Source organism: Fusarium pseudograminearum, chromosome 3 (genome assembly GCF_000303195.2).
Source record: "Fusarium pseudograminearum CS3096 chromosome 3, whole genome shotgun sequence".
Lineage (NCBI taxonomy): Eukaryota > Fungi > Ascomycota > Sordariomycetes > Hypocreales > Nectriaceae > Fusarium > Fusarium pseudograminearum.
Window position 1 is genome coordinate 2,246,750 of NC_031953.1, and position 23,053 is coordinate 2,269,802.

General features: G+C 49.9%; 8 protein-coding genes across 8 annotated transcripts; 4 read left to right on the top strand and 4 right to left on the bottom strand.

Moving 5' to 3' along the window:
• Nucleotides 1-281: 281 nt before the first annotated feature.
• Nucleotides 282-1,232, top strand: FPSE_03579 (uncharacterized protein; the record flags this gene model as incomplete). The annotated part of the gene is made up of 3 exons (XM_009256698.1): nucleotides 282-316; nucleotides 473-544; nucleotides 599-1,232. 3 exons carry the CDS (start codon nucleotides 282-284, stop codon nucleotides 1,230-1,232), a joined length of 741 nt encoding a protein of 246 aa, XP_009254973.1.
• A 979-nt stretch (nucleotides 1,233-2,211) lies between these two features.
• On the top strand, nucleotides 2,212-3,015 carry FPSE_03578 (uncharacterized protein; the record flags this gene model as incomplete). Its single annotated transcript, XM_009256697.1, has 2 exons — nucleotides 2,212-2,270; nucleotides 2,328-3,015. The coding sequence occupies 2 exons, from the start codon at nucleotides 2,212-2,214 to the stop codon at nucleotides 3,013-3,015; spliced, it is 747 nt and encodes a 248-aa protein (XP_009254972.1).
• Nucleotides 3,016-3,443: 428 nt separating this feature from the next.
• FPSE_03577 (uncharacterized protein) lies at nucleotides 3,444-5,773 on the bottom strand (the record flags this gene model as incomplete). The annotated part of the gene is made up of 8 exons (XM_009256696.1): nucleotides 3,444-3,800; nucleotides 3,859-4,196; nucleotides 4,247-4,347; nucleotides 4,401-4,660; nucleotides 4,711-5,202; nucleotides 5,265-5,416; nucleotides 5,491-5,596; nucleotides 5,708-5,773. The coding sequence occupies 8 exons, from the start codon at nucleotides 5,771-5,773 to the stop codon at nucleotides 3,444-3,446; spliced, it is 1,872 nt and encodes a 623-aa protein (XP_009254971.1).
• Nucleotides 5,774-7,319: 1,546 nt separating this feature from the next.
• FPSE_03576 (uncharacterized protein) lies at nucleotides 7,320-9,306 on the top strand (the record flags this gene model as incomplete). Its single annotated transcript, XM_009256695.1, has 3 exons — nucleotides 7,320-7,372; nucleotides 7,478-9,208; nucleotides 9,261-9,306. 3 exons carry the CDS (start codon nucleotides 7,320-7,322, stop codon nucleotides 9,304-9,306), a joined length of 1,830 nt encoding a protein of 609 aa, XP_009254970.1.
• An 816-nt stretch (nucleotides 9,307-10,122) lies between these two features.
• On the bottom strand, nucleotides 10,123-12,540 carry FPSE_03575 (uncharacterized protein; the record flags this gene model as incomplete). The annotated part of the gene is made up of 2 exons (XM_009256694.1): nucleotides 10,123-12,429; nucleotides 12,526-12,540. The coding sequence occupies 2 exons, from the start codon at nucleotides 12,538-12,540 to the stop codon at nucleotides 10,123-10,125; spliced, it is 2,322 nt and encodes a 773-aa protein (XP_009254969.1).
• Nucleotides 12,541-13,374: 834 nt separating this feature from the next.
• FPSE_03574 (uncharacterized protein) lies at nucleotides 13,375-14,301 on the top strand (the record flags this gene model as incomplete). Its single annotated transcript, XM_009256693.1, has 2 exons — nucleotides 13,375-13,397; nucleotides 13,542-14,301. 2 exons carry the CDS (start codon nucleotides 13,375-13,377, stop codon nucleotides 14,299-14,301), a joined length of 783 nt encoding a protein of 260 aa, XP_009254968.1.
• Nucleotides 14,302-15,430: 1,129 nt separating this feature from the next.
• On the bottom strand, nucleotides 15,431-17,086 carry FPSE_03573 (uncharacterized protein; the record flags this gene model as incomplete). Its single annotated transcript, XM_009256692.1, has 7 exons — nucleotides 15,431-15,932; nucleotides 15,985-16,276; nucleotides 16,334-16,585; nucleotides 16,643-16,733; nucleotides 16,836-16,861; nucleotides 16,914-16,957; nucleotides 17,073-17,086. The coding sequence occupies 7 exons, from the start codon at nucleotides 17,084-17,086 to the stop codon at nucleotides 15,431-15,433; spliced, it is 1,221 nt and encodes a 406-aa protein (XP_009254967.1).
• A 3,246-nt stretch (nucleotides 17,087-20,332) lies between these two features.
• FPSE_03572 (uncharacterized protein) lies at nucleotides 20,333-22,914 on the bottom strand (the record flags this gene model as incomplete). Its single annotated transcript, XM_009256691.1, has 3 exons — nucleotides 20,333-20,355; nucleotides 20,405-21,665; nucleotides 21,715-22,914. 3 exons carry the CDS (start codon nucleotides 22,912-22,914, stop codon nucleotides 20,333-20,335), a joined length of 2,484 nt encoding a protein of 827 aa, XP_009254966.1.
• Nucleotides 22,915-23,053: the final 139 nt, after the last annotated feature.

Sequence of the window (23,053 nt, forward strand, 5' to 3'; positions counted from 1 at the left end):
GTTCTAGTGGTCCATGCAGCCAACTGCAGGCGGGGACCCTGAACTCCAGTTGTAGCTCCACTACAGTGCCACCTGTGAGGTACCTCTGGAACATTACATAAAGGCGGCGAGAGCTCCCCCAAGAGAAGGAGGGGCAGAAAACAGAGAGACCCGACGCAAAAAAAAGGAAAAAACCCTGCCGCCGAACATCCACTTTCTTCCAACTTGCGACAACTTCACTCACTCCAACCTTCAACATTCTAAACACTACGAATTCCACGACTCAGAATTTACCAGCAATCATGGCGGTTCGTGCTCAGTTCGAAAACTCCAACGAGTATGTACTTGTGTCCCTTGTCTGAAGCTCTCTTGTGCTCGTGAACCCCGCCCCCGCCATCTCATTCTTTGATACTGGGCTATACGGGTGACGATAGAGCCACAAGAAGAACAGAAGACATTTTAATGCGAGAATATGTACTGACTATATCTCCAGGGTCGGTGTATTTGCCACCTTGACCAACTCTTATGCTCTGGTTGCCCTTGGTGCCAGTGAGAACTTCTACAGGTAAGCTTTCTTGTATTTGATCAAATCACGAGCTTCATGCTGACATGGCCCCAGTGTCTTCGAGGCCGAACTTCAAGATATTGTCCCTACCGTTCGCACCACCATCGCCGGTACCCGTATCATTGGTCGCTTGACTGCCGGTAACCGAAAGGGTCTTCTCGTCCCTACCACCACAACCGACCAGGAGCTGCAGCACCTGCGTAATTCGCTTCCCGATTCAGTCCGCATTCAGCGCATTGAGGAGCGCTTGTCAGCCCTTGGAAACGTCATCGTCACAAATGATCACATTGCTCTCGTCCATCCTGATCTGGAGCGCGAAACAGAAGAGATTATCGCAGATGTACTCGGCGTGGAAGTGTTCCGACAGACTGTCGCCGACAATGTCCTAGTGGGTAGCTACATGAACCTTTCTAACCAGGGAGGTCTCGTGCACCCCAAGACTCCTATTCAAGACCAGGACGAGCTGTCTAGCTTGCTTCAGGTTCCTCTTGTCGCCGGTAGTGTCAACCGTGGTTCCAACGTTGTCGGCGCTGGAATGGTTGTCAACGATTGGCTCGCCGTTACTGGTCTCGACACCACAGCCACCGAGCTCAGCGTTATCGAGAGCGTGTTCCGCCTCGGCGAGGGCCAGGGTCCCAGCAATATCAACACCAGCATGAAGGACACCATGGTCGAGTCTTTCTACTAAGCTTGATCCGTGTATTTTGTTTTCTGCATGTAAATTGCTTGCTTGCTTGTTTACATAGGCTTTGCTGGTGCTACCTACTCTTTCGGGTTATCGATCAGACGACGTCATTTCCGTCGTTAAACGAATTCTTAACTTATACGGGGCCTGGTGTTTGGAATACTGCGTGATTTTGCGGATGGTATCAGGAATATGATATTCATGATGATCGAACGATACGATTTATTCAAGGGAAACTGGACCCCTATCAGCTATTTCTCTATGAAGAGGACTGAGGTCAGGGTGGGGATGACAAACCCTGTCACATTGGTGCATCCATCTGATCCGCCTGAGATGCTGGGTTGTCCAAGGGTCGCTCCCCTTTTGCCTCGAGGCACTCGTGTTCTAGTTACACTTGAGACCGGCATGGCAAAAGGTGGAAGTTCGGATAGACTAGATAGATTGTTCTGTCACGAATACAGGCGACTTCTCCATCCCATCCCTTGTTACTCGAATCCATACAGTCAATCTTCGTCTAAACAAGTTGTTTTCGTGGTATTAGAGGGCCAATCGCTAGGATCAAGCCGGTCTTGTTGGATTCGTCTGATACATATCACTTCTTAAATCTTAGATATTAGTCTAGACTCTTCGTGGTCCAGCCATATACCAGGTTTCCATTAGCGTAGCAATATTGAATACTTCGAGTTGATCAGACGCCATGTAAGCTACTAACTTATGGTGTTGCCATCTACTGTCTATGTCTTGGATAACCTAGAGAGATAGACGTCTCAATCGGTTGCCCTCTTGATTCCACCTGCAGATGTTGTTGGACTAGCACACTACCCCGCGCTCACCGCCTGCCAATCTTGGCAATCTCTTGATACCCCCACCACAAAATATCTAAGCATGCCCACCCACCTGTTAATCTATCTGAATAGCTTCAGATCTAAGCGGAAATCTTCTTTAGTTTTATAAAACGAATACCCAAGATACGAATCTCATGATGGCAACAGAAGAGAAGCCCCAACACCTTGAGCCTTCAAAGCTTGGCACAAAACAATAGTCCGTCCGACCTTCCATACCCCTTCACCCCTCCAATACTGACATTCTGCCCCTCAGTTGGGATGATCTCTACGCAAACGAGATATCAAACCATTCTGCCGACCCCTCCGACATTGGAACAGTTTGGTTCGACGACTCGGATGCTGAAGCAAAGATACTCGAGTTCTTAGACGGCCTGCTCGACCCCTCTGACCCTGACTCACCAGTCCTTTCTCACGACAAATCTACATTTCTCGATCTCGGCTGCGGAAACGGCTCCTTGCTCTTCTCTCTCCGCGGAGAGGACTGGTCTGCGCGTGCTCTCGGCGTCGACTATAGCCCTCAAAGCATTGCCCTTGCACGCCAGATCACGGCTACAAAGGATGATCTTGAAGAACCCGTAGAGTTTGAAGAGTGGGATCTCATAGCTGGATCTTATGATCCTGTGCTCAACGGTGAGCAAGCTCAGGGTTGGGATGCCGTGCTTGACAAGGGAACATTTGACGCCATCTCTCTGAGCGGTGAAAAGGACACTCAAGGACGAAGGTTGTGTGAGTGCTACCGCGAACGGGTTTTGCCACTGGTCCGTAAAGGAGGTATCTTCCTGGTAACCAGCTGTAACTGGACCGAGACTGAGCTGAAAGGTTGGTTTGAAAAGACTGACGCTGAAGGGTTCGAGGTGGTTGGCAAAGTGGAATATCGATCCTTCAGCTTTGGAGGGCACAAGGGCCAAACCATCAGCACACTCTGCTTCCGTAGGGTATGAGTAGGCCCAAATGCGTTAGTTAGAAGTAATATAGAAAAGATACCCATTGATCACGGCAGCACCTGGTTCCATACAATCGTCATCATTCACTTAAAAGAGTTCTTGTTGTATCATACAGTGGTATTTGGCTTCATATCGATGCTTGGATTACCCTCCTCTGAGCCCCCTTTGTTGTCCCAACGCCTCATCTGCGTCCAGCTCCCCACTTATCTCAGAGGGCTCGTGTCGGAGTTTTGTATCACTTCAGAGTAGCCTTCCTCCTCAGCGTAACATGTTTGGCTCAAACCAGTACTGGGCTTCTAATATGCAACGTACGACGTCATGGGCTCTTGTCTGTCTTTCTCTCTTTCTGTGGCGATACGGACGTGACAAGACAAGTAGACAAAAATCTATATCGACAACAATTATTGCTTCATTACGTCTCTCATCTATGGAGATGTATTCATAGGCTCTCCGCCAGCAATAGGACCCGAAATCTCGGCAGCAGCTGTTGTCGCGAAGTATCGCACATCCACGTCGTCGTCCTTCTGCAACTTCTCCAGGTTAGGAACAACTCGTTCTTGGATCAGCTCCGAGCCCCGTGGCGACGGCGTGATCTCGCTACCCTGCTTCTCCAAGTCGTACAGGGTGCCCTCGTCAGGAAGACGTCGGAGCACGCTAATGAGGACGCGGTATGTCTTGGCCACGTTGAAGCGAATGTTGGGGATATCATCAGAGACAAGCTTGTCAAGCATGGGCAGAATTGACTTGGCAATAACATCCATGCTCACAACACTAGCCAATGTCTAAAATAAAAGGTTAGCCTGAAGGTTGTGATACTTGGAAAAAATGGGCGATAATTACCGAGATGGCGAAACAGGTGGTCATTCTGTAAAGGTAGTTAGGGTGGTTACCCATAGCCATGACCTTGGGAATGATAGCCTCGCTAGCCCATTCGACACCAAAGACCTCAGTAAGCTTCTTCAGGTTGTGAGTGGCCGCTTCACGGATCGAGAAGACGGTGTCTCCAAGCCAGCCCATGCACAAGTTGCTGAGCTTCTCATCGAAGAATTGAACACCAAGTTGGCTAGCCAAAAGGGGGATATACTCGATAATGGCAAGTCGTACTCGCCATTGCTTATCCTCAGCGAGTTGCACAATTGCGGGAAGAAGTGACTGCGAGAGCAGGTCGATGCCAATAACTAGAGCGGCGTTAGTATTAAATCTTCTTGCCAAAATGTTTGTTGGTTACCTTGGTTAACAAGCTCGAGCTTCGAGATGATGTGAAGTCTGACCTCAGGGAACTCATCCTTGAGCATCTGAAGGAACATGGGGAGAAGGTGGTCGATGGTTCTACGGCACACGTTAGCATAGGATATTGGAGGCGAGAAAATTGAACCACGTACTCTTGCTTTCCAAGAATAGGAGCCAAGCCACTGATCTGAGTGCCAAGTGCAGCGCGAACATGTTGAGAAGTGTCAGAGACGAGGTCTTCGATGCTGCCCATAATGTCGTTGAGAAGAACGTTGCGGTCGACAAGAGCGCAGAAGCCAGGAATCTGGCCGGCAATAGCGGTTCGCACCTCGGCTTCGTTGTCCTTGAGAAGCTTGACGAAAGCAGGAACAAGATCCCTGGAAACAACCTCCTCATCTACGGCCTTGGCAATCTATAGGGAGTCAGTATACCATGGCTAAAAACCAGAAAAATGCTACGGACCTTCTCGAATCTATCGGCGATCATGTAGCGAACTCTCCAACTCTTATCCTCTATCAAATTGCGCAGAGCTGTCAGCAGGACACCGTGGCTGGCCTGCTGCTCTTTGGGAACGGCTTCGGCGATGGAAATGAGAACCTCGACCGTAAGTAATCGGACGCTATCCTGATCGTCTTGTGCGAGGTGTTGGAAAAGGGGTATCATTTCGTCGACAACGATGGTGGCGGGCATCTCTTTGACAAACTTGGCGAGGTTGGTGGCAGCTTGGCGACGAACCATGGGTGTCTCATCGTGAACCAACAGACCGAACTGCTGACGCAGCTGTTCTTGCACAGGCGGGGAGACCTTGTTGTAAGGAGTTGTGAAGAGACCGCATCCCGAAACCTTTGATGTGAACCAATCGGCCTTGGCGAGGCGGATTGTGAGGGGAATGAAGTACTCCTCAACTTGTTGAGGCGAAAGCTCGGAGCAAATCTTGTTCAAGGACTCGACGGCCTAAAAATATCAGTTAGTGAGGGGTGCAGGGCACAGGTGAAGGGAAGAGAGAGTGTGTTTACCTTGTCACGAACCACGGGCTCCTCGATAGCAGCGAGGTTCTCAAGGGGAGACAGCAGGACGTGACCCCACTGAGAACCGCCAACATACTCGACAAAGCCGCCAAGCTCCTCGCTCAGGGCAACAAGGACCTCGTCTTCATCCTCCACGGACTCTGTAAGGTATCACGGTTAGGAAAGGTCTTTGTTTGGGTCGCAACTTGGTGTGCGGGAAAGATCGAAGACTGACCATCGAGGAAGGGAATGAGCTCCTCACGAGTTCGTTCAGCGCCGAGAGCAAGAGCAATGGTCGAGAGACGGTGGATGGCGTTGAGACGGAGCAAAACATCATCGTGCTAAGGAGCAATCGAGAGTTAGCAATGCATGATCACTTGTCCCTAGCGATAGGATAGGTAGACGAAGGGAAGCGTCGTGCAAGCGTGGCGTCACCGCCAAACCTGACATACCTTTAGCTCGTCAATAAGTACGGCGATAGGGTACAGCTCATCGCCAGAGTTGGGCGCGTCAGCCATGGCGAGCGGGGCGGTAAGATCGCAGATTTATCAAGAAAATGAGTGGCAGCGTCCGAGATGGGTTGAGGTGATCGTTAGGAGGATGGAAGGAGGAGGGTTGGACGATTGCGGGTGGATCGCGTGCGGTAGGTGCTGAACTGGACTTGGACTGGTGGGTGATGCAATGATTTGCGCAGAGGAGTCCCAACACACGATTTTTGGTTGAAAGACGAGGGCAGAGACGACACCACACAAAGGGAGTAGAGCCCTGGGCTACGCTCAGCGCAGAGATATTTGGCGAATATTTAATAATGCAGAGTCAAGGTCGCGGCCTATGTCAGGGTTGTCGAGGTCTGGGGCATGTGAATACGTAGAATCAATAGATGAGAGAGGGAGAAGAGAGAGCCCAGGGAAAGATGTGGAGCAGGAGCTGGACTGGATGTTTGATGAATTGGACTGGGCTGGCAGGGTGCCCAAGATGAGTGAGGCTGGTGGCTCCTTTCTAGTGGGTGCTGTAGCGTCCATCTCACTGCCCGAGTTACAGTGCTGGGCCGCTGCCTGAACGAGCAATGGCTTCCATAGGCAGGTGCCCTGAGCAACACTGAGATGAACGCTCCCGTCCATGTCCGGGAGGGGCAAACCCCCCCAGATGGGCGAACAGCTTCTATCTGGACGGGACAGCAGCTGGCAAAATGTGGCTGAAGTGGGGTTAGAGTAGCACTTCATTTCCTGAGGAAGCATGGGATTTTGAGGGGCAAGTTTCCTCTGACACTCTTGATACTCACCTTGGTCAGAGCACCTCAGGTACGGGCTGTGGTGGTATGGACATTGGGACAAAGCCGTTTATCTGGGTGACATATTGCAGTCCTTCTCACATACTAGGAACGAAACAACACAAGGTTTCGAAATTGGCTCTGAAGGATTGTATTCGACGTCACTACCATAGCTTCCCAAGCCATGAATTCTCAAGCTCTGAACCCCGCCATTCCCAACTGAGAACAGGCAGGATTTAGGTAGTAGGTAGTTATTGACAGATTAATTCTTTGATGATAGGTATAATTCGCTTGAGTAAATGACATATTATCCTATACGGGGTTATGTTGCAAATGTCATGTCTGGTTCAATCTTTACAAACTGCCTACCGTCTGCCTTAATAAGGTCTATCCATATCGTCCTGTTCAAATTAAGCAATCCAGCGGTTTCCCGTTGACTTGGAGCCGTTTTACAACTTTTCCTACCGCCTACATGATGTGGTAGTACTGTAATTGTAGCTGCCCTACCATCGGGTTGTCTGCGTTCGGCAGAGGAGTATCGATGATCCGCTACATCGGACACCCCGCCAAACGAGCCCGGTAGCGGGGTACCACCTCACCGTACTACGGCGCTGCGCTCTCCAGAGTACCCTAGTATCACATCCCACTTCCTCTGCCTGTAACAACGGCATCCCCAAAATTTCCTGTGACTCAGTGCTGTCCACGTCCAACGCCCGACGGAAACCTCACCTCTGTCTTCTAATTCCTAAGGAAAAGGATTATACAACAAGCTAGGCTCGAGGCTACGCTTCATCATGCCTACCATCTCCGTCGACAAGTACAAGCTTTACGAAGCCCTCGGTCAAAAGTGCGAACGAATGCCCCTCCTTGTTAACCCCCACCATCAAGTCTCCGACTTCGCGACCAAGTCCCGATATGCGTTTACTAACATAATTTATTGCGCCTGAAATAGATTCACGACCGAGGAATTCGAGGACCTCTGCTTCGAGTTCGGTATTGAGCTGGACGAGGATACGGAAAACGATGAGCGTCCCATTGTGAACGGCGAGCAGGAGCCTCCCCAGCTCAAGATTGAGATTCCCGCCAACCGATATGACATGCTCTGCTTCGAGGGTATTGTCTCCAACCTCAACGTCTTCCGCGGCAAGACTGAGCCCCCCAAATACCGCCTTGTCGAGCCCTCTAGCGGCAAGCTAGAGTCAATCACTGTCAAGCCTGAAGCCGAACAGATCCGACCATACGTCTCTGGTGCCATCCTGCGCAACATCAAATTCGACAAGAGCAGATACGAGTCTTTCATCGCTCTACAAGATAAGCTTCACCAGAACCTGGCCCGAAACCGAACACTCGTTTCCATTGGTACCCATGATTACGATACTATTAAGGGTCCTTTCACCTACGAGGCTCTGCCTCCCAAGGACATCAAGTTTACCCCCTTGAACCAGACCAAGGAGATGGATTCTGCTGAGCTGATGAGCTTCTATGAGAACGACAAGCACCTGGGTCGTTTCCTCCACATCATCCGCGACTCTCCTGTCTACCCTGCCATTTACGACTCAAACCGTGTCGTCTGCTCTCTCCCCCCTATCATCAACGGCGACCATTCCAAGATCACACTTGACACCACAAATGTGTTCATTGAGATCACAGCCACTGATCTTACCAAGCTCGATATCGTCACTGATATCATGGTCACTATGTTCTCCATGTATTGCGCCGAGCCTTTCACCGTTGAGCCTGTCCAGATCAACTCTGACCACAACAACCAGACCCGTGTCACTCCTAACCTGAAGCCCAGAGTTGCTGAGGTTGAGATTGATTACCTCAACAGCTGCACCGGCCTTAACGAGTCCCCAGAGAGCTTGTGCAAGCTCCTCTCCAAGATGTCATACACTTCTACCCCCTCATCAAAAGACGCAAACATTCTCGAGGTTGCTATCCCCCCAACCCGTGCCGATGTTCTCCACCAATGCGATGTTATGGAGGATCTTGCTGTGTGCTATGGCTACAACAACCTGCCTCGTACTGCGCCCTCACGAAGTGCTACCGTTGGTGCGCCTCTACCTGTCAACAAGCTCAGCGACATTATTCGAATCGAGACTGCTGTTGCTGGCTGGAGTGAGGTCATGCCTTTGATTCTCTGCAGTCACGACGAGAACTTTGCTTGGCTCAACCGTAAAGATGATGGCAACACCGTCGTGCGCCTGGCCAACCCCAAGACTGCCGAGTATCAAGTCGTACGATCAAGCCTTCTCCCTGGTCTTCTCAAGACCATCCGCGAGAACAAGGGCCATAGTGTCCCTATGAAGATCTTCGAGGTCTCGGATGTTGTTTTCAAGGACGAGACCCAAGAGCGCAAGGCTCGCAACGAGCGACATTTTGCTGCTGCCTGGTACGGCCGAACCAGTGGGTTTGAGGTAGTCCATGGCCTTCTCGACCGTATTCTGCTCATGCTTCGCACATCTTTCCTTACCCATGAGGAAGGCCTGTCCGGTAAGAGCATCGATTTCGAGGTTAAGGAGAACCCCAGCAAGCCCGATGGCTACTGGATCGAGGAGCTCGATGATGCTACATTCTTCGCTGGTCACGCTGCCTCTGTGTACCTCCGTCTCGGTGGGAAGGAGAGACGCGTGGGCGAGTTTGGCATTCTGCACCCTAGCGTGTTGGAGAAGTTTGATTTGAAGTAAGTAATTGCGGCATTGCTATTTGGACGATATTAACTGACATCTCCGCAGATACCCTGTTAGCACTCTCGAGATTAACCTTGAGGTTTTCCTGTAACATGGTAAGAAGAAAACTAAAAAATGGTAGACCGTGAGGGTAAGAGACGAAGAAAGACAACGCACAGCACATGAGTGATAGAGATCATGTGGATATGATTCAAGGTCAAGCAAGATAGACACGTTTCAATCGCCGGAATGACGCTACGAGATAGATAAAAACAAAAAATGATGAAGATACAGAGCCAAGTTTTGGACTTTTGTTTAGTCTAACAGACAGCTTTGATGTGCCATGCTATATAAAGTGCCATAAGAAAATCTATTGTCGTCTAAGACCTCTCTGTACATGCACATGAATCGCGCAAGTTCAGAATGCATTCGCCACCCAAGTTCAACGCCAAAGCCTAGCTCAAGATGTTTCTACTGATAATCCGCCCGTGCGAGCCAACGGTAATCGCTCTTCAGACGATCAAATTACAAGTTCTAGACGACTTGGTTACTGCTCGGTTATCGCCTTCCTCCGCTTCCTTTCCATTCCTGTAAGCAATTTCTCAAGGCTCATGAAAGGGTCTGGATGCTCCGTGCTTAGAGAGTGGCGAGGCGTCCCTGACTTCACTTTTGGTTGCAAGAGAGCGTCGGGGGTGATATGAGGGCAAGACTCTAGAAGCTCATAGCCACATCGTCTAACATGCTGCCATTCTTCACTTAAATCGCTGGGAACACTGTGAATACTGACCCAACCTGAAGACATGGCGAAGTCTGTGGTCAAAAGCGGTGGGGCTGCCAGTGTATGTGACCAGGAACAGCAATGCCGCACAGAATCATGGGTTTCGACAATCAAGTATGGGCCAGGATCTGACTCGGAAAACATGACCTCCTATGCCATCTCACTTAGCTCCTGATCGCTACGGGTGGGTGCAGGAGCAGGATTTGAAGACGAGGCAGACTCGCCAGTGCTAGTAAGTTGCCCAAGCATCCCTTTGCCTAGGTTGAGGCCTGCGATGCCATCCCGGATAGCGGCAAACGTGGTGCCGTTAGGCTCAGCAGATGCGCTTCGTTCGATCGGCGCATGCCGTGTCTCTGGCGTCAGTGTCTCGTGTGCTGTCTCAACTCCAGCGAGAACTGATGGAGGTCCTGATTTGGAACTTGAGGTTGACGATCTAGGATCAGCATCGGCTTGGATGACACTGGGATACTGAAGATTCGATATGGCGGTTTGGCGATCTGACTCGGCTGCCGCTGCAGCATTGAGACCGCCATTCATCTCATCCTCAGTCCTTCCAAATGCCTGGTGCCACCATCTAATCTCTTTAAGCCGCGGTAGAAGAATTCGCTCCTGCCCCTTTACATGGTCGTCGATACTGGCATCGAAATCCGGGTTTGTAAATTCGGCCCGTCGACAGAGGAAGTAGTCCCAAACTGATGACGTGCGCTCTGTAGCTCTGGCGTCCATTCTTTGCTTCTCGGAGTTGAAAAGGAAAGTACCGTATTGGCAAGAATACAAGTGATATAGAAGACGGCGCAGAAACCTTTCGTTGAATTGAAAACGATTGTTGTTTTGGCGCAGAAGCTGATAAGTGCAGTCGAGAAACTGGTGGAAAACAGGGCTGATCATTTTCGGAGATGTTGCCTCGTCGTCAACAACCTTTCCGGGGGCTGTTTCGACAACTGTAGCTAGGTCTGGATCGTCTTTGTTTTGATTGAAGAAGCGCTTTGCGCCACTCAGAACATTCTGGAAAGCATCGTTTCGGCCATCGTTCTCTCCGGGCTGCACTTTTGAACCTGCAAAAGCATCCTTTTGCACATTAAACCAGTCTTCGTGGTTCAGATGCCCAGAACGTAGTCTGAACATGTGCCCAAAAGAGAGCCAATCCTTCTCAATGAGAACAATGAATCCATCTATGGTACGGTAGTAAGGGTCCAGCATAATTTGAGCCAATGCACTGAGCTGACTTGTGCGATCCCATCCATCAGAACAGTGTATGAGAACGTGGGAGTGGTTGATGCCAATCTGCCTAGCAATAATGGCCGATCCATCCAGAACATTGTGAATATGTCGTAGCCAACCGCTTTGGTGGAGCAGCTCTCGGTTTGGTGGCAGAGGCGAAATATCAGCGTCTTTGAGAGCGTCGACGACCTTGTTGAGAGAGCTTCGCATGACGTGAATATTCTCAATACTAAGGAATATCTTTCGCGCAAACTTGTACTTGTCCATATTTTCCGAGCCCATCCCCTGAACTTGATTCACCATGGCGTTTATAGTTGGACGCGCGTCCACAATCAAATTACTCTGCTGGGCACCATATACCTGACGCTTACCAGAGGCATCGTACACTGCAGAAGATTTGGAAATCAGTTCATCTTCGTACCGTTCTGTCTCGGAGAGTTCTGGCTCTGTTGTTGAGCTCACAAGAGACACGTCGGCTTGACTCGACAAGGGAGTGGTGTCTTCGGACCCAGGCGGAAAGAGAGCGTTGAAAGATGCTGCTACTAGTTTTTCGTCTTGTACATTCGTTTTTCGTGTTATTCCAGAGAGAGGTTGGGAGCTTCGAGTGATGGTGCAGTTGTTGATAGGATGAATGTACGACAGCGCTGGGACACGGTTTCTCGAGCGGAAATCCTTTGCATATTTAAGAACGTTGTCTGAAATTTTGGTTGGAACGACCAAGAATGCAGGATATGTGTCGCAAAAGGTGTAGTCCTTATTAATGTGCGTGATCCTCCAGCCTCTGTCAGGCAGCTTCTCACTAATTCCCTGTCGCCTAAATTCTGCTTTTGGATCGTAGAATGACCAGCCTCCAACTTCTCGCTCGTGCTTCAGCGGCTTGTGATTGAATGCGTAAAGCTTTTCGACTGTTCCAAGCTTGCAGGTCCGAGATTTGATGAAATCGAATGCGTCGCGGGCGATTTCACTGTCAGTGAAGTTGAACGTAACGAACGTGAAGTCACGGCATCGTAATCGAATCGACGGAGCTTGACGTGACCCAGGCGGGACTGGTCGGAATACGCAGTGGCATAGCATCGGGAACGGAATCCATCTTTCTCGAACTTTTGGTTTCTGCGAAGGATCTGGCGGATTTCCGGACTGATCAACGGGTGCGCAGAACACCAAATGGAAGTCGGTCAGTCGCAAAGTGCCATGGGTAGTCTGGCCGCCGTAGATACCCTGAACACTCTCGACAATCTAAGTCACGTTAGAAACGTGGGGAAATAGTGGTAAACAATGAAGTAAAGGTCGAGCATATGGGCGAGGCGACTGTAACTAAACGATTTCACATACCTTTCGGGCCTCCATTTTGGCAAACCGTGGGGTGATATGCACCACAGTTTCGCCGACTCCTCGTTTCTTGAATAGAAGTTGTTACAAGATCAAGATGATATACCAAGTGTAATGCTGTTTTCTGTTTGTGATCGCTTAAGTGTCGACGTTGAAATGATTCGTCGGAAGCTCTGGAGGCGGTGATGCGGAGGTAGGTAGTTCGATATCGCGGGGCTGCCGGAAGACGATGAAGTAGGTGATTGCAGTCAGGCGAGCAGAAATTAGAGTATTATAGGATAGGTAGTCTCTAACATTTCTAATAACAACACTAAAGCTCAAACAACGAAATGAGCCAGGTTGCTCGACCTTGAGTGAAGGTTCAAGTTTATTCTAAGAGCCTGAGACGCCTACGGCTCGTCCATCATCACGAGCCACAGAAGCAGATGCCCACCTACGTCCAGGAAGGGCAAGGCAACGTAAATGCTATAGACCCGACGTCAGAGGCATGGCCCAAGCGCTTTCCCCATTCTGGCCCGGACGTCCATCTTTCTCCAAGTTCGCCAAAACAGTTTCTCCGACAGCCGGAGCATCATGAGAATGTACCTCATTGTGGAGTGAGCGTACCATGGAGACCTGGAACCTAGCCCCGCAATTGGGAAAGAGCCAGTGTGCACCCGCTTGCCAGTTTTAGGGCTCAACCACACACCAAAAAATTGAGCGGCCATTTGTGAGTGTCAGTGAGGCTCGAAATCCACCCAGGATCGCGAATCTTTCTCTTCAGCCCGTTAACCCTCAGCTCGCCAACAGACTCCAAGACAAGACACCTGTAGTCACGTCCAGTCCCGACAACACAAGTCCTTTTTTTTCAAGATGGCTCACCCCGGATCTCAGATGTGAGTTACTGTCTGTGCCTGTCCTCTCGTTCGAAGAAGCGAAGCCATTATTGCATTATCGTCGCCACCCCGCCAAAGAATCACCACGGAAATCCAAGAACAAGCAGAATAATTGAGCATTCACTAACAATTCCTCTCTCACAGCTCCAAGAGGAGAAAGTTCGTCGCTGACGGTGTCTTCTACGCCGAGCTCAACGAGTTCTTCCAGCGCGAGCTCGCTGAGGAGGGTTACTCCGGCGTCGAGGTCCGCGTCACCCCCACCGTTACCGACATCATCATCCGAGCCACCCACACCCAGGAGGTTCTCGGCGAGCAGGGCCGCCGCATTCGTGAGCTCACCTCGCTCATCCAGAAGCGATTCAAGTTCCCCGAGAACTCCGTCTCCCTCTACGCCGCCAAGGTCCAGAACCGTGGTCTCTCCGCTGTCGCTCAGTGCGAGTCCCTCCGATACAAGCTTCTCAACGGTCTCGCCGTTCGACGTGCCTGCTATGGTGTCCTCCGTTTCATCATGGAGTCCGGTGCCAAGGGTTGCGAGGTTGTTGTCTCTGGTAAGCTCCGTGCTGCCCGTGCCAAGTCCATGAAGTTCACCGACGGCTTCATGATTCACTCTGGTCAGCCCGCCAAGGACTTCATTGACCACGCCACCCGCCACGTCCTTCTCCGACAGGGTGTCTTGGGTATCAAGGTCAAGATCATGCGCGGCTCCGACCCCGAGGGCAAGGCTGGTCCCCAGAAGACTCTCCCTGACGCTGTCACCATCATCGAGCCCAAGGAGGAGCAGGCTGTTCTCCAGCCCGTCAGCCAAGACTACGGCGCTAAGGCCGCCCAGGCTGCTCAGGCTGCCCAGGATGCCCGCGTTGCTGAGGAGGAGGGTGGTGAGGAGGTCCAGGCTGTTGAGCAATAGGATGCTTAAATCACCAGGCTCGGAAAGGCCACCAAAACCTTACGAAGGAAGATGGGAGACCCGTGGGATGAGGGACGGAGGTCTACTCAGGCGTCAATTGTTCATTTGCATCTGCTAAGGGCACGGAAGGTTTCATTCTTGCTTGTAATGGTAGGCAAAGCATAAAAGAGAAAAAATGAGACCCAAAGATTACGACGACACGTCATATGGCCGTGTCTTCTGTCTACCAATCCCTCGACTCCAGTATCTTGCGGGTCTGTCTTTACTTCGTAACTATGCTTCTGTGATTGTCGTGTTGTGTGCACCAGAAATAATTGGTCCTATGGCCAATATGTGACTGAGGCACTTTGAGTTAAAACCTCGTGACGACAAGATATAAAGACAAAGGGGATTGATTATTGCTCAACACTAATATTAGAATTGCAGCCGATACCCGTATCTCCCACTCTGTCACGGCTGCAACTCAATTCTGCCATGTGTTATGTATCATGTCGTAATAAGTAAGTCCTGTCTATGATAAATAGGTAGCCTCTGGCCTTTTCCCATCTCTTGTTATAAATTCAAACTTGGGCATTCTCAACCCTAGAAAAAAAGCCCTGCGACTTGGATAACAGATCTACAACATCCGAACCGTTCATGACCCTCGAAACTTCGGCGGCAACGCCCGCGTTAGTCACCTTTCCATCGCTGTCCAGTATAAAAGTCTTCTTTGATCCGAAACCCCATGTGTGTGATCATTGTCTCCCGTCGCTTACGCCCGCCAGTTATCGTACAACGAGAATTTGCCTGTTGGCCCCAATACAAAATCCGCCAACGCCGTCCAAGACCATGTGCCCGTAGTACTCCAGTAATAGCAAACAATACATCTCGTTTGGTTCCGAGTCCCGACCCCGTTGTGCATTGGAAAACCACAGTTGACACCCAACATTAGAGCATGCCGTTGCGTAATGTACCATCCATGAATGCTGCCCTTACTCCGAGGAGAAATGCTCGGTCAAATGGCTTGAAAATGTACAATGCTTGTTTAAGATGCTGAAACATGCAGAATATTGTTGCGAAGCTCTCTAGACAAGTTGTCCAGAAGTTCATTGCTTCGCTATTTTGTTACGCGATGCGTTGCGGAACATTATCATCGGTCGCCTGATTTGTGGCGATTGTCGAGTTCGATGCTGTTGTCGTAAGTTGCCTTGCCGTTGCCGTTGCCGTTGCCATTAGTGCGTCGCAGGTCGTCGTCGCTGTCGTCGCTATCATCAGCCAGGTCGGTCAGAGCGAAGCCAGCAGCCTCCTCCTCATCGTATGCCCGGATCAAGCCCTCACGATCTCCACGCTGGCTGCTGATGCTGTGTCGGGAAGGATCGCCGCTTCTCCTGGCTTGCATGCTCAGACGAGTTTGCAGACCAGATACCATATCGGTGCCGGTAGCGTCGCTTCCTCCTCGGCCTGCGCTCAGTCTCTGACCATGGGGGTCACCTCTCGACAGGTTCAGGAGATAGACACCAGTGAAGGTGACCAAGAATCCGCAGAGCAATGAGAGAGTATTGACAGGATCGTTTGTGTTGAAGCCGGTAAAAAGAATGAAAGAAGCGCAAAGGGTCGCTGTCGTAAAGGTCACGTAGTACAGAGGGTTAACGCTGGAACAGCCATTAGCAGAGCTCTTCATGCACCCTTTGGTCGACTACTTACATGTTCGTAGGGAAGTTAGCAAGAGCTTTGTTGAAGTAATTCATCTGTGTCAGAATGCAGACCGCTGTCAAGATCATGAAAACATAAGTCGAAGGATGGCTGAACTGGTTGTGGCCAGCAAAGGTGAGCTTTAGCGCAATACCAAAAGCCTTGACAGACATGACAGAAATGGATCCAACGGTAGAACAAATGGAAAGGTAAATGAGAGCGTTCTTCTTGCCATATCTGGGCGCAATTCTGTAGATCATAAAGACGGCGAACCCAACGACGGCGAAGGCGTAGAGAAGGAAACCTGATACCAGTTAGAAACGACCTCTCTTGATGATCCTTGTCTCCTCCGGTCACAAACCTGGCTGGATGGCCAAATGCAGAATCTCGTCGACAGTCTCAATCTCCTCATCTGGAGGCGCGTGAAGCACAATGATAACGGCACCAATTAGGCATATAGCACTGCCGAGCTTGCCCAGTGTGCCAAGTTCTTCTTTGAGGAAATAGGAGCCAAGAACGGCACCGATGAGCACACTGAGAGCTCCTAGGGGAGTAACGAGGATAGCAGGGGCGAAAGCGTATGCGGCAAAGTTGCAAATTTCTCCGAGAGCAACTATTATTAGGCATTAGCACAGCCCTCGAAAAGAGAAACTCACGGTATGGTACTTACGAGTCGCGATACCGGCCCACCACAGGGGATTTTTGAGATACACAAACCCGTCGCCTTCAAAGCCATGTCTCTCTTCTGCTTGGATCAATCCCTGGTAATTGGTTAGTCCTGTGTACATTACTAAATGGCAGGTTGTAACAAAGCGCCGGGGTATTCAGGCTTGTAACTCGTGGATATCATATGCTCAACGAACCTTTTTTGTGATAACAAAACTTGTTCCTGAAATATTATTAGCATGGCGCATTCGATCATACTCAAGAATGAAACATACCAATGGCGAGGGCCGATGTCATGGCAAGAGCCAGACCAATATACCTAGAAATCATGTCAGCTCTGCTATAGTGGGCGAGTCGGAGGATCGGGTTGCGACAAAGGACCGATCAAAGTGGCCTTTCAGGAGTAGGACCACACCAAGTGGTACGCGACATACTTGTCTTCAATCATGATGTCTAAGAGAGCGCACAACAGCGACGATGCGCACGAAGTCGACTATCTATATGGAATCCCACTGCGCTGAAAGCAACTGTTCAAGTCGAGACAATGTTCAGGCGAAATGCGTCTAGAGAGTGTCGAGTCTAGTCGAGTCGAGGCTCAAGGATCGTTGACAGTTGGCGTAGGCTCGCACCGGGCGAGAAAAGCCGCGTAGCAATAACGAGTGTTGAAGCGACTGAGTTGATGCAAAGTACGGGATCGAGTCTTATCGCAAACACATCAAAGAGCTGCTGTTAACTTGTCGTCAAGCGATATGTCTCGTCGATGTTGGCGTGGACGGTTGCAGAGACTCGGCTATGGAGGGGGTACCGACGTATGCAACTCGCAAGCAGGCAATTCGCAATGACGGAAAAAGGATCGGTCGAAAGTATATTCGTGTCGTTGAGCAGTTGTCGAATTCGTGAGTGTCGAGAGTAGACAAGGTCGTGTCTTGTCAAACCAAGCAAGCAGGAGGTGAAAGGCTCGTAAGGCGCGACAAGACGAGACGATATTCGTAGATAGGCAGGGGGGTTAGTAGGGTAAAAAGGGACAGCTTGGCTGGATTGCAAAAATGGAGAGGCTACTGCAGTGCGTATGAGACGAGTGAGATGGTGCAGCGCAGCAGCTTAGGTTAGGTTAGGTCTGACTTGTGTGGGAGAGACAAAGTTTGGGGAGGCCAGATCAGACCTGACGAGACCAGACAGGGGGGTTGAGTACTAAAACTACAGGCGACGGGAGGCTTGAACAAAGCCAGGAGTGGAGAAGGCAAGTACATGAGTTTCAGTGAAACAACGGGTGTGGGACCAAGTACCCAGCCCAACCTCAAGCAGTCCGAGTTCAAGAGGTTTCAAAAGAGGGCGCCAACGGACCCATAGGGCCTCCCCCCTGGCGTCAGGTCCTTGTCCCTGGCGTTACAGTGCCTTCCCAGAAAACACTATAAAGATGGAGTCGAAAAAGCCCTGAAGTACTGGGTGGCCCGTATAATTCCAGCGCTTACGTTTGCTCTCTTCCATTTCCTCCCCCCGCCGCATCTGACGACACTTCATTCCACGATCCATTTATTATTGGAAGATAGACTACTGATAAAACAGTCCGTTGATAAAACGGTAGAGTTACGAAACCTGGCACAGACCCAGGTGTCAAAACGCAGCAATTGCTAATTGACTGACTGTCTGTGAAATTGAACCCGCTTACCTACTTTACGATGAGATGAAGTCTCAGGTTGCCCTCATGATATGCACCTGTGCTGGCTGGCCTGTATGGATGGACGTAGGTAGACAGATACGGAGTAGGAATTCAATTTCTAGGGCCGGGGCTTGGCCAGAGGACGATCAAAGAAAGTGGTATTTGTCCGCCCCTGAGCTAATTCGTCACATCACGCACAACTGCTACTATACATGCAGTATACATGGACCTCCTAATTCATATCATACCATCAATGAACAACCGAGCTCAATTAGATAGATGATCTTTGTTACCTCAACGTGGATCTTTCTCTATCTCTATCTCGATTCCCCAACTCCATCTTACTATTAGCGCTCGCTTATTGATTGATTCAAGGGGTTCAATATCTTCTTACCAAGGTATGTACATATCTACGGATACAAATGTAACTTCTCCCCCCTTAGCTTGCTTGTAATCGACCTTTTCTGCCACTCAGGCATACTCGCCTAGATGTAGGTTGTGATAAACCCCTGGAACCTTTCTAGCTTTCCTTGTCTCCTCGCAGTCCCATTTTGTCCCGCCTGAATCATGGAGTCCTCGTGTCCACGTCAGCAACCCGCACTGCATCGATAAATCAGTGAATTTCGGGAACGGGGTACTTTTTTTTAGCATCCGCAATTCAGTAGTGCCTCGCTCAGCTCCGCTGCCTGTGTATGGATAGGCCAGTCCGGAATACGGGCAAGGTCGAGAACATCCCCTACAACGCCTCCCGCGCGCCACATTAAATTTTCCATGTCTAAGCCTCACCTGTCTGTAGCTTAAAACAAATCCATGCTTGCTTGCTCAGGACTGCCCTCCGCAATACTTTTAAAAACAGTAAAACAGAATTGACTGCTTTGGTATATGATACTATTACACCGTAAATATGTCTTGCCATTTGAAGGGCAAAAAAGCCTTGTTCCTGATCGACGGGCTTAGCGCACAAACTTAATCAACCCCTAATGTACCCGATACCTTCAAACGGTGATCCATGACGTCCTTTAATGCCGGGAGGGTTTGGTCTTGCTGAAGACGGTGATTTTATCTAGATAGTCAATGCTTGACGGATGATTTGTTTCAAGCCATTACTGTTTCTGATCCATAAAGTTCGACTGCATCACAACACAGCACACCTCAACTGTAGGGCCAACCAGCCACCTGCGTTCGTATCTACAACAAACAATACGAAGCAGATAAATTGACCAGCAACAATGCGATGCGCTCGTGTCAAAATCGGCCAGATGCTCTCCATGAATCGAGACAGCCATAAGACCCACGAGACCCTGAACTAACAGTTTCACTCAACAAACGCAACCTGCTGCGGATGCTAGTAAGCTCGTATTGCTTTCTATAATAAGGCAATATTAACATCAAAATTTGCCTTTGACTTATCCCCGACTTCAGCATAGATCCCCATCACGAATGCTGTTCATCTTAACCGCCCCCGCACAGGTACTGAGTAAAGCTTCAACTCGCAGCACTATCCGTAGCTTTGAGTTTCACACCCCAAAACGCCTCATTCCATCCCACGAGCCTTATCATACAGAACTGATCCACCAGGTCTCTTACCGACTGAGGCCTCGCAGTTCGTTCTAAACTATTAAGTTGAAAGGGGAAGGGGTATCGACACTTGCGTCACTGTAGACGAGTACGAAATAATAATAAAACAGACAAAGGCCATGTCGTCGATGGCCGGGAAAAGACTTTGACCCCGTAGGCAGGGCCGCATCGTCCTATTGTGTTAGTCATCGCGATTGCGTTACTTACCTACGTTGAAGACACTCACATGGGCTTCGTTGGCCCATGGCGAGTTGCTTAGAAACAGCCGTTTTCTTACCACCAGAAAAGTCGCTACGACAGTGGAGCTGAACAATGGCCTCGACTAAAAGATCCTTCTGCCAACGGCTCAAGTCCTTGTTGTACGCCAAATCACCGGCCGCTATTGCTTTTAGTTACGATGGGAGAGCGTTGACCGAAATTTGGAGGATCATGGTGGTTAGTTTAGGGTGGAAGGTTTCAAGGACGACGACGTTTGGCATCTACACAATGTAAGTCAACGTCAATATGTGAGGAAGGATTGCATTGTACCTTGCTCAACTTCCGCATCGGCTTCGTCGTCATCCCCGCGGGATCGCTTACCAGCGGCAGAGGGTGTGGTTGGTTCTTGATCATCTGCCTCAGGCTCATCCCTCCAATCGATTTCGTCCAAGCCGTTCTCTTCAGTGTCAACCTTGCCAGTCGCTTCGGCTTCAGTAGAAACTTCGCCAAGGTCGATGCTGAAAAACGCTGCTTCCTCTTCTTCCTGCAAAGTGGTGGTCGTGCTCGTGCCATTGGTCTGGGCGCTGGTGACCTCAGGTTCACCGAAACCGTTTTCTTCAGTCTCTTCAACCTCTTCGGTCTCTTCAACCTCTTCAGTGGCTTCAAGAGCCACGTCATCGTTCACCTCAGCATCGTCATCCAGCTCGAAATTGGCAAATGGGTCGACATCACTTTCAGCACGTGCTGGACAAAATTCGTCAGTCTCATTGTAAGAAAAGGTTGTGCTGAAGTCGGATGCAGAGTGTGCATGTTTGTAGGGCAAGGAGTTGAGGGCTAGTCTGTTGGTCTGTGGATTGTGAACGGGTCCGTCATTGCCCCTGACAGAATGGCGGTATTCCATTTCCTCTCGGTTATGCTTTTCAACATACTTCGAGACACAAGGTTTACAGAGACAGAAGTTGGGGTAGTAGCAACAAAGGAAATTGGTGGAGGGTGAGGTTGTTTTACCGTTTTGTTCATCATCTGCTTTCTCAGCAGCCGCATCAGGTTCTTCGATGATTTCTAGTGGCGTCTCGGCAGTAGTTGAAGCACCAGCGGGCGTTGCAACTTGAGCTTCAGTAGCAACTTCGTTGTTGTCTTGACTATCACCTTTACGGCTGGCCATTTCTTGAACCTCAAGAGTATCAGCGTCAAGGTTCGTATGTTCGTTCACTGAATGTTCATCGTCGACTTCTGCGTCCTCTGTCTCATTGTGGAAATCGTTGCCGTTCTGTACTTCACCAGCTTTTTCATCAATCGGGCTGTCAAATTCGTCCAGCTCCTCGTGAACGCCGTCGATTGTCGCAGTTGTTTCGAGCATGCTTGTGTCAACCGTCATAGGGGCCTCGAAGAGGTGAATAACTTCGTCGAGCCCCTTGCCTGCTGTAGCACTCTCAATGAGAGATTCAAGACGTCTCTCTACGTTGGGTTTAGTAAAGAGATAAGTATACATGGTCCGTGAACTGTCAGGATCTTGATTCTTGACAAGAACATCAAAAATCTCCAGGACTTGGCGAAAAGTAACATTTGACATGAGTTCGCCGTGCGTTGCCTGACAGATCGTTAGCAGGTTCACAGCGAGAACTTCGGCTATCTCTCACCTCTGAAATTTCGAGGCCGAGCTCGTCAACCTGGAGTACCAAATCGTCATCCGTGGCGACCTCGTTTTCCAGTTCGGTTCGGAGACCAGCCAATAGTTCCTCAAGGGGCTGATCTAAAACTGATGTGTCGGCAAAAAAGCTATTGGTAGTGGTAGAAAACATGGGGAACTCGTCTCCCTTATACTGTACCGTGATAGCGGGGAAGTCGTCATTCGGCTTTCCGTTCAAGTCTTCATCAGAGGCTGAAAGTTCTGCATGCTCCGGGTCGATCGCTTCATCTCCATCGTGTTCATTTTCTCCCACGTCGTAACTGTCATCTTTGGCAACGCTGACCTCGACAATAGTTTCGTGAACTTGTTCTCTTCCTGAAGTGGTGACCTCTTCGTGGCTGGCTATATGTTCCTCTTTATGGAACTCTTGGTTATCTTTAGGCGTATTTACTTGCGCATGCTCATCCGCACCAAAGTCCTCGGCTTCAACACTTTTGGGTGCAGCCTTCTCATATTCGGCAAGTGTTTCCTGTGGACTTGGAGGTTCATTTTCGTCGCCATGGCTGCTGGGGTCGTGTCTCTCCTCTAGGACTTGCTCGGCTGCGTCTTGTTCAAATACAGGGGTACTATCGCCAGCTTCCTCAGTTTTCTGGCTTGTAGCAACAGGATCCGTTGCCTGCTCTTCCACAAATTCTGCTGACTGATTGATCGGTTCGGTAGTCACATCTTGTTGAGGTTTGTCTGGTTCTACGTCATCTTCAAACTCGTAATCGATTTCATGTGCCGATGCGTGGTCGTCCAGAATATCATCTTTCTGGGTGGTGGTTTCGTTCAGATCTCCAGTGTTACTATCGTATTCTCGCTCGTCCTCGTTGGACGACTGTGTTATAACAGCCGATTCTTGCGTTTGAAGCTCAAGAGCTTCGCTCACTTCATAATCCACAGGTTCTGAAGTATGCGCTGTATCATCGACATCCTGAAGGTCAAATTCGACGTCTTCGCCCATCATTCCGTTCGTCTCGTACGCGTCGTGGTTCACGACATTCTCGTCTTCTTCCATCTCTCTGTCCACACCTTCGGGATTACCATCCAGCTTCTGCTGGTCCTGATTAGAGTCGGCCATTTCGGTGTCAAAATCGATTAAATCGTCTTCGTTTTGGCCGTCAAAGCCCGACTTGGCCATATCGATATCCATTTCTATCTCCGTCATGTTTTCTGACGGGTGTTTCGATGCCTCAAAATATTTCGAATTAGGCAGGCAGGTCGGGATAAAAGACGAAAGCCAAAAAGATAAAAAGGGTTTCGCGACGTGCAGCGAGAGATGTACCGCGAAAGGAAACAAAGAAAGG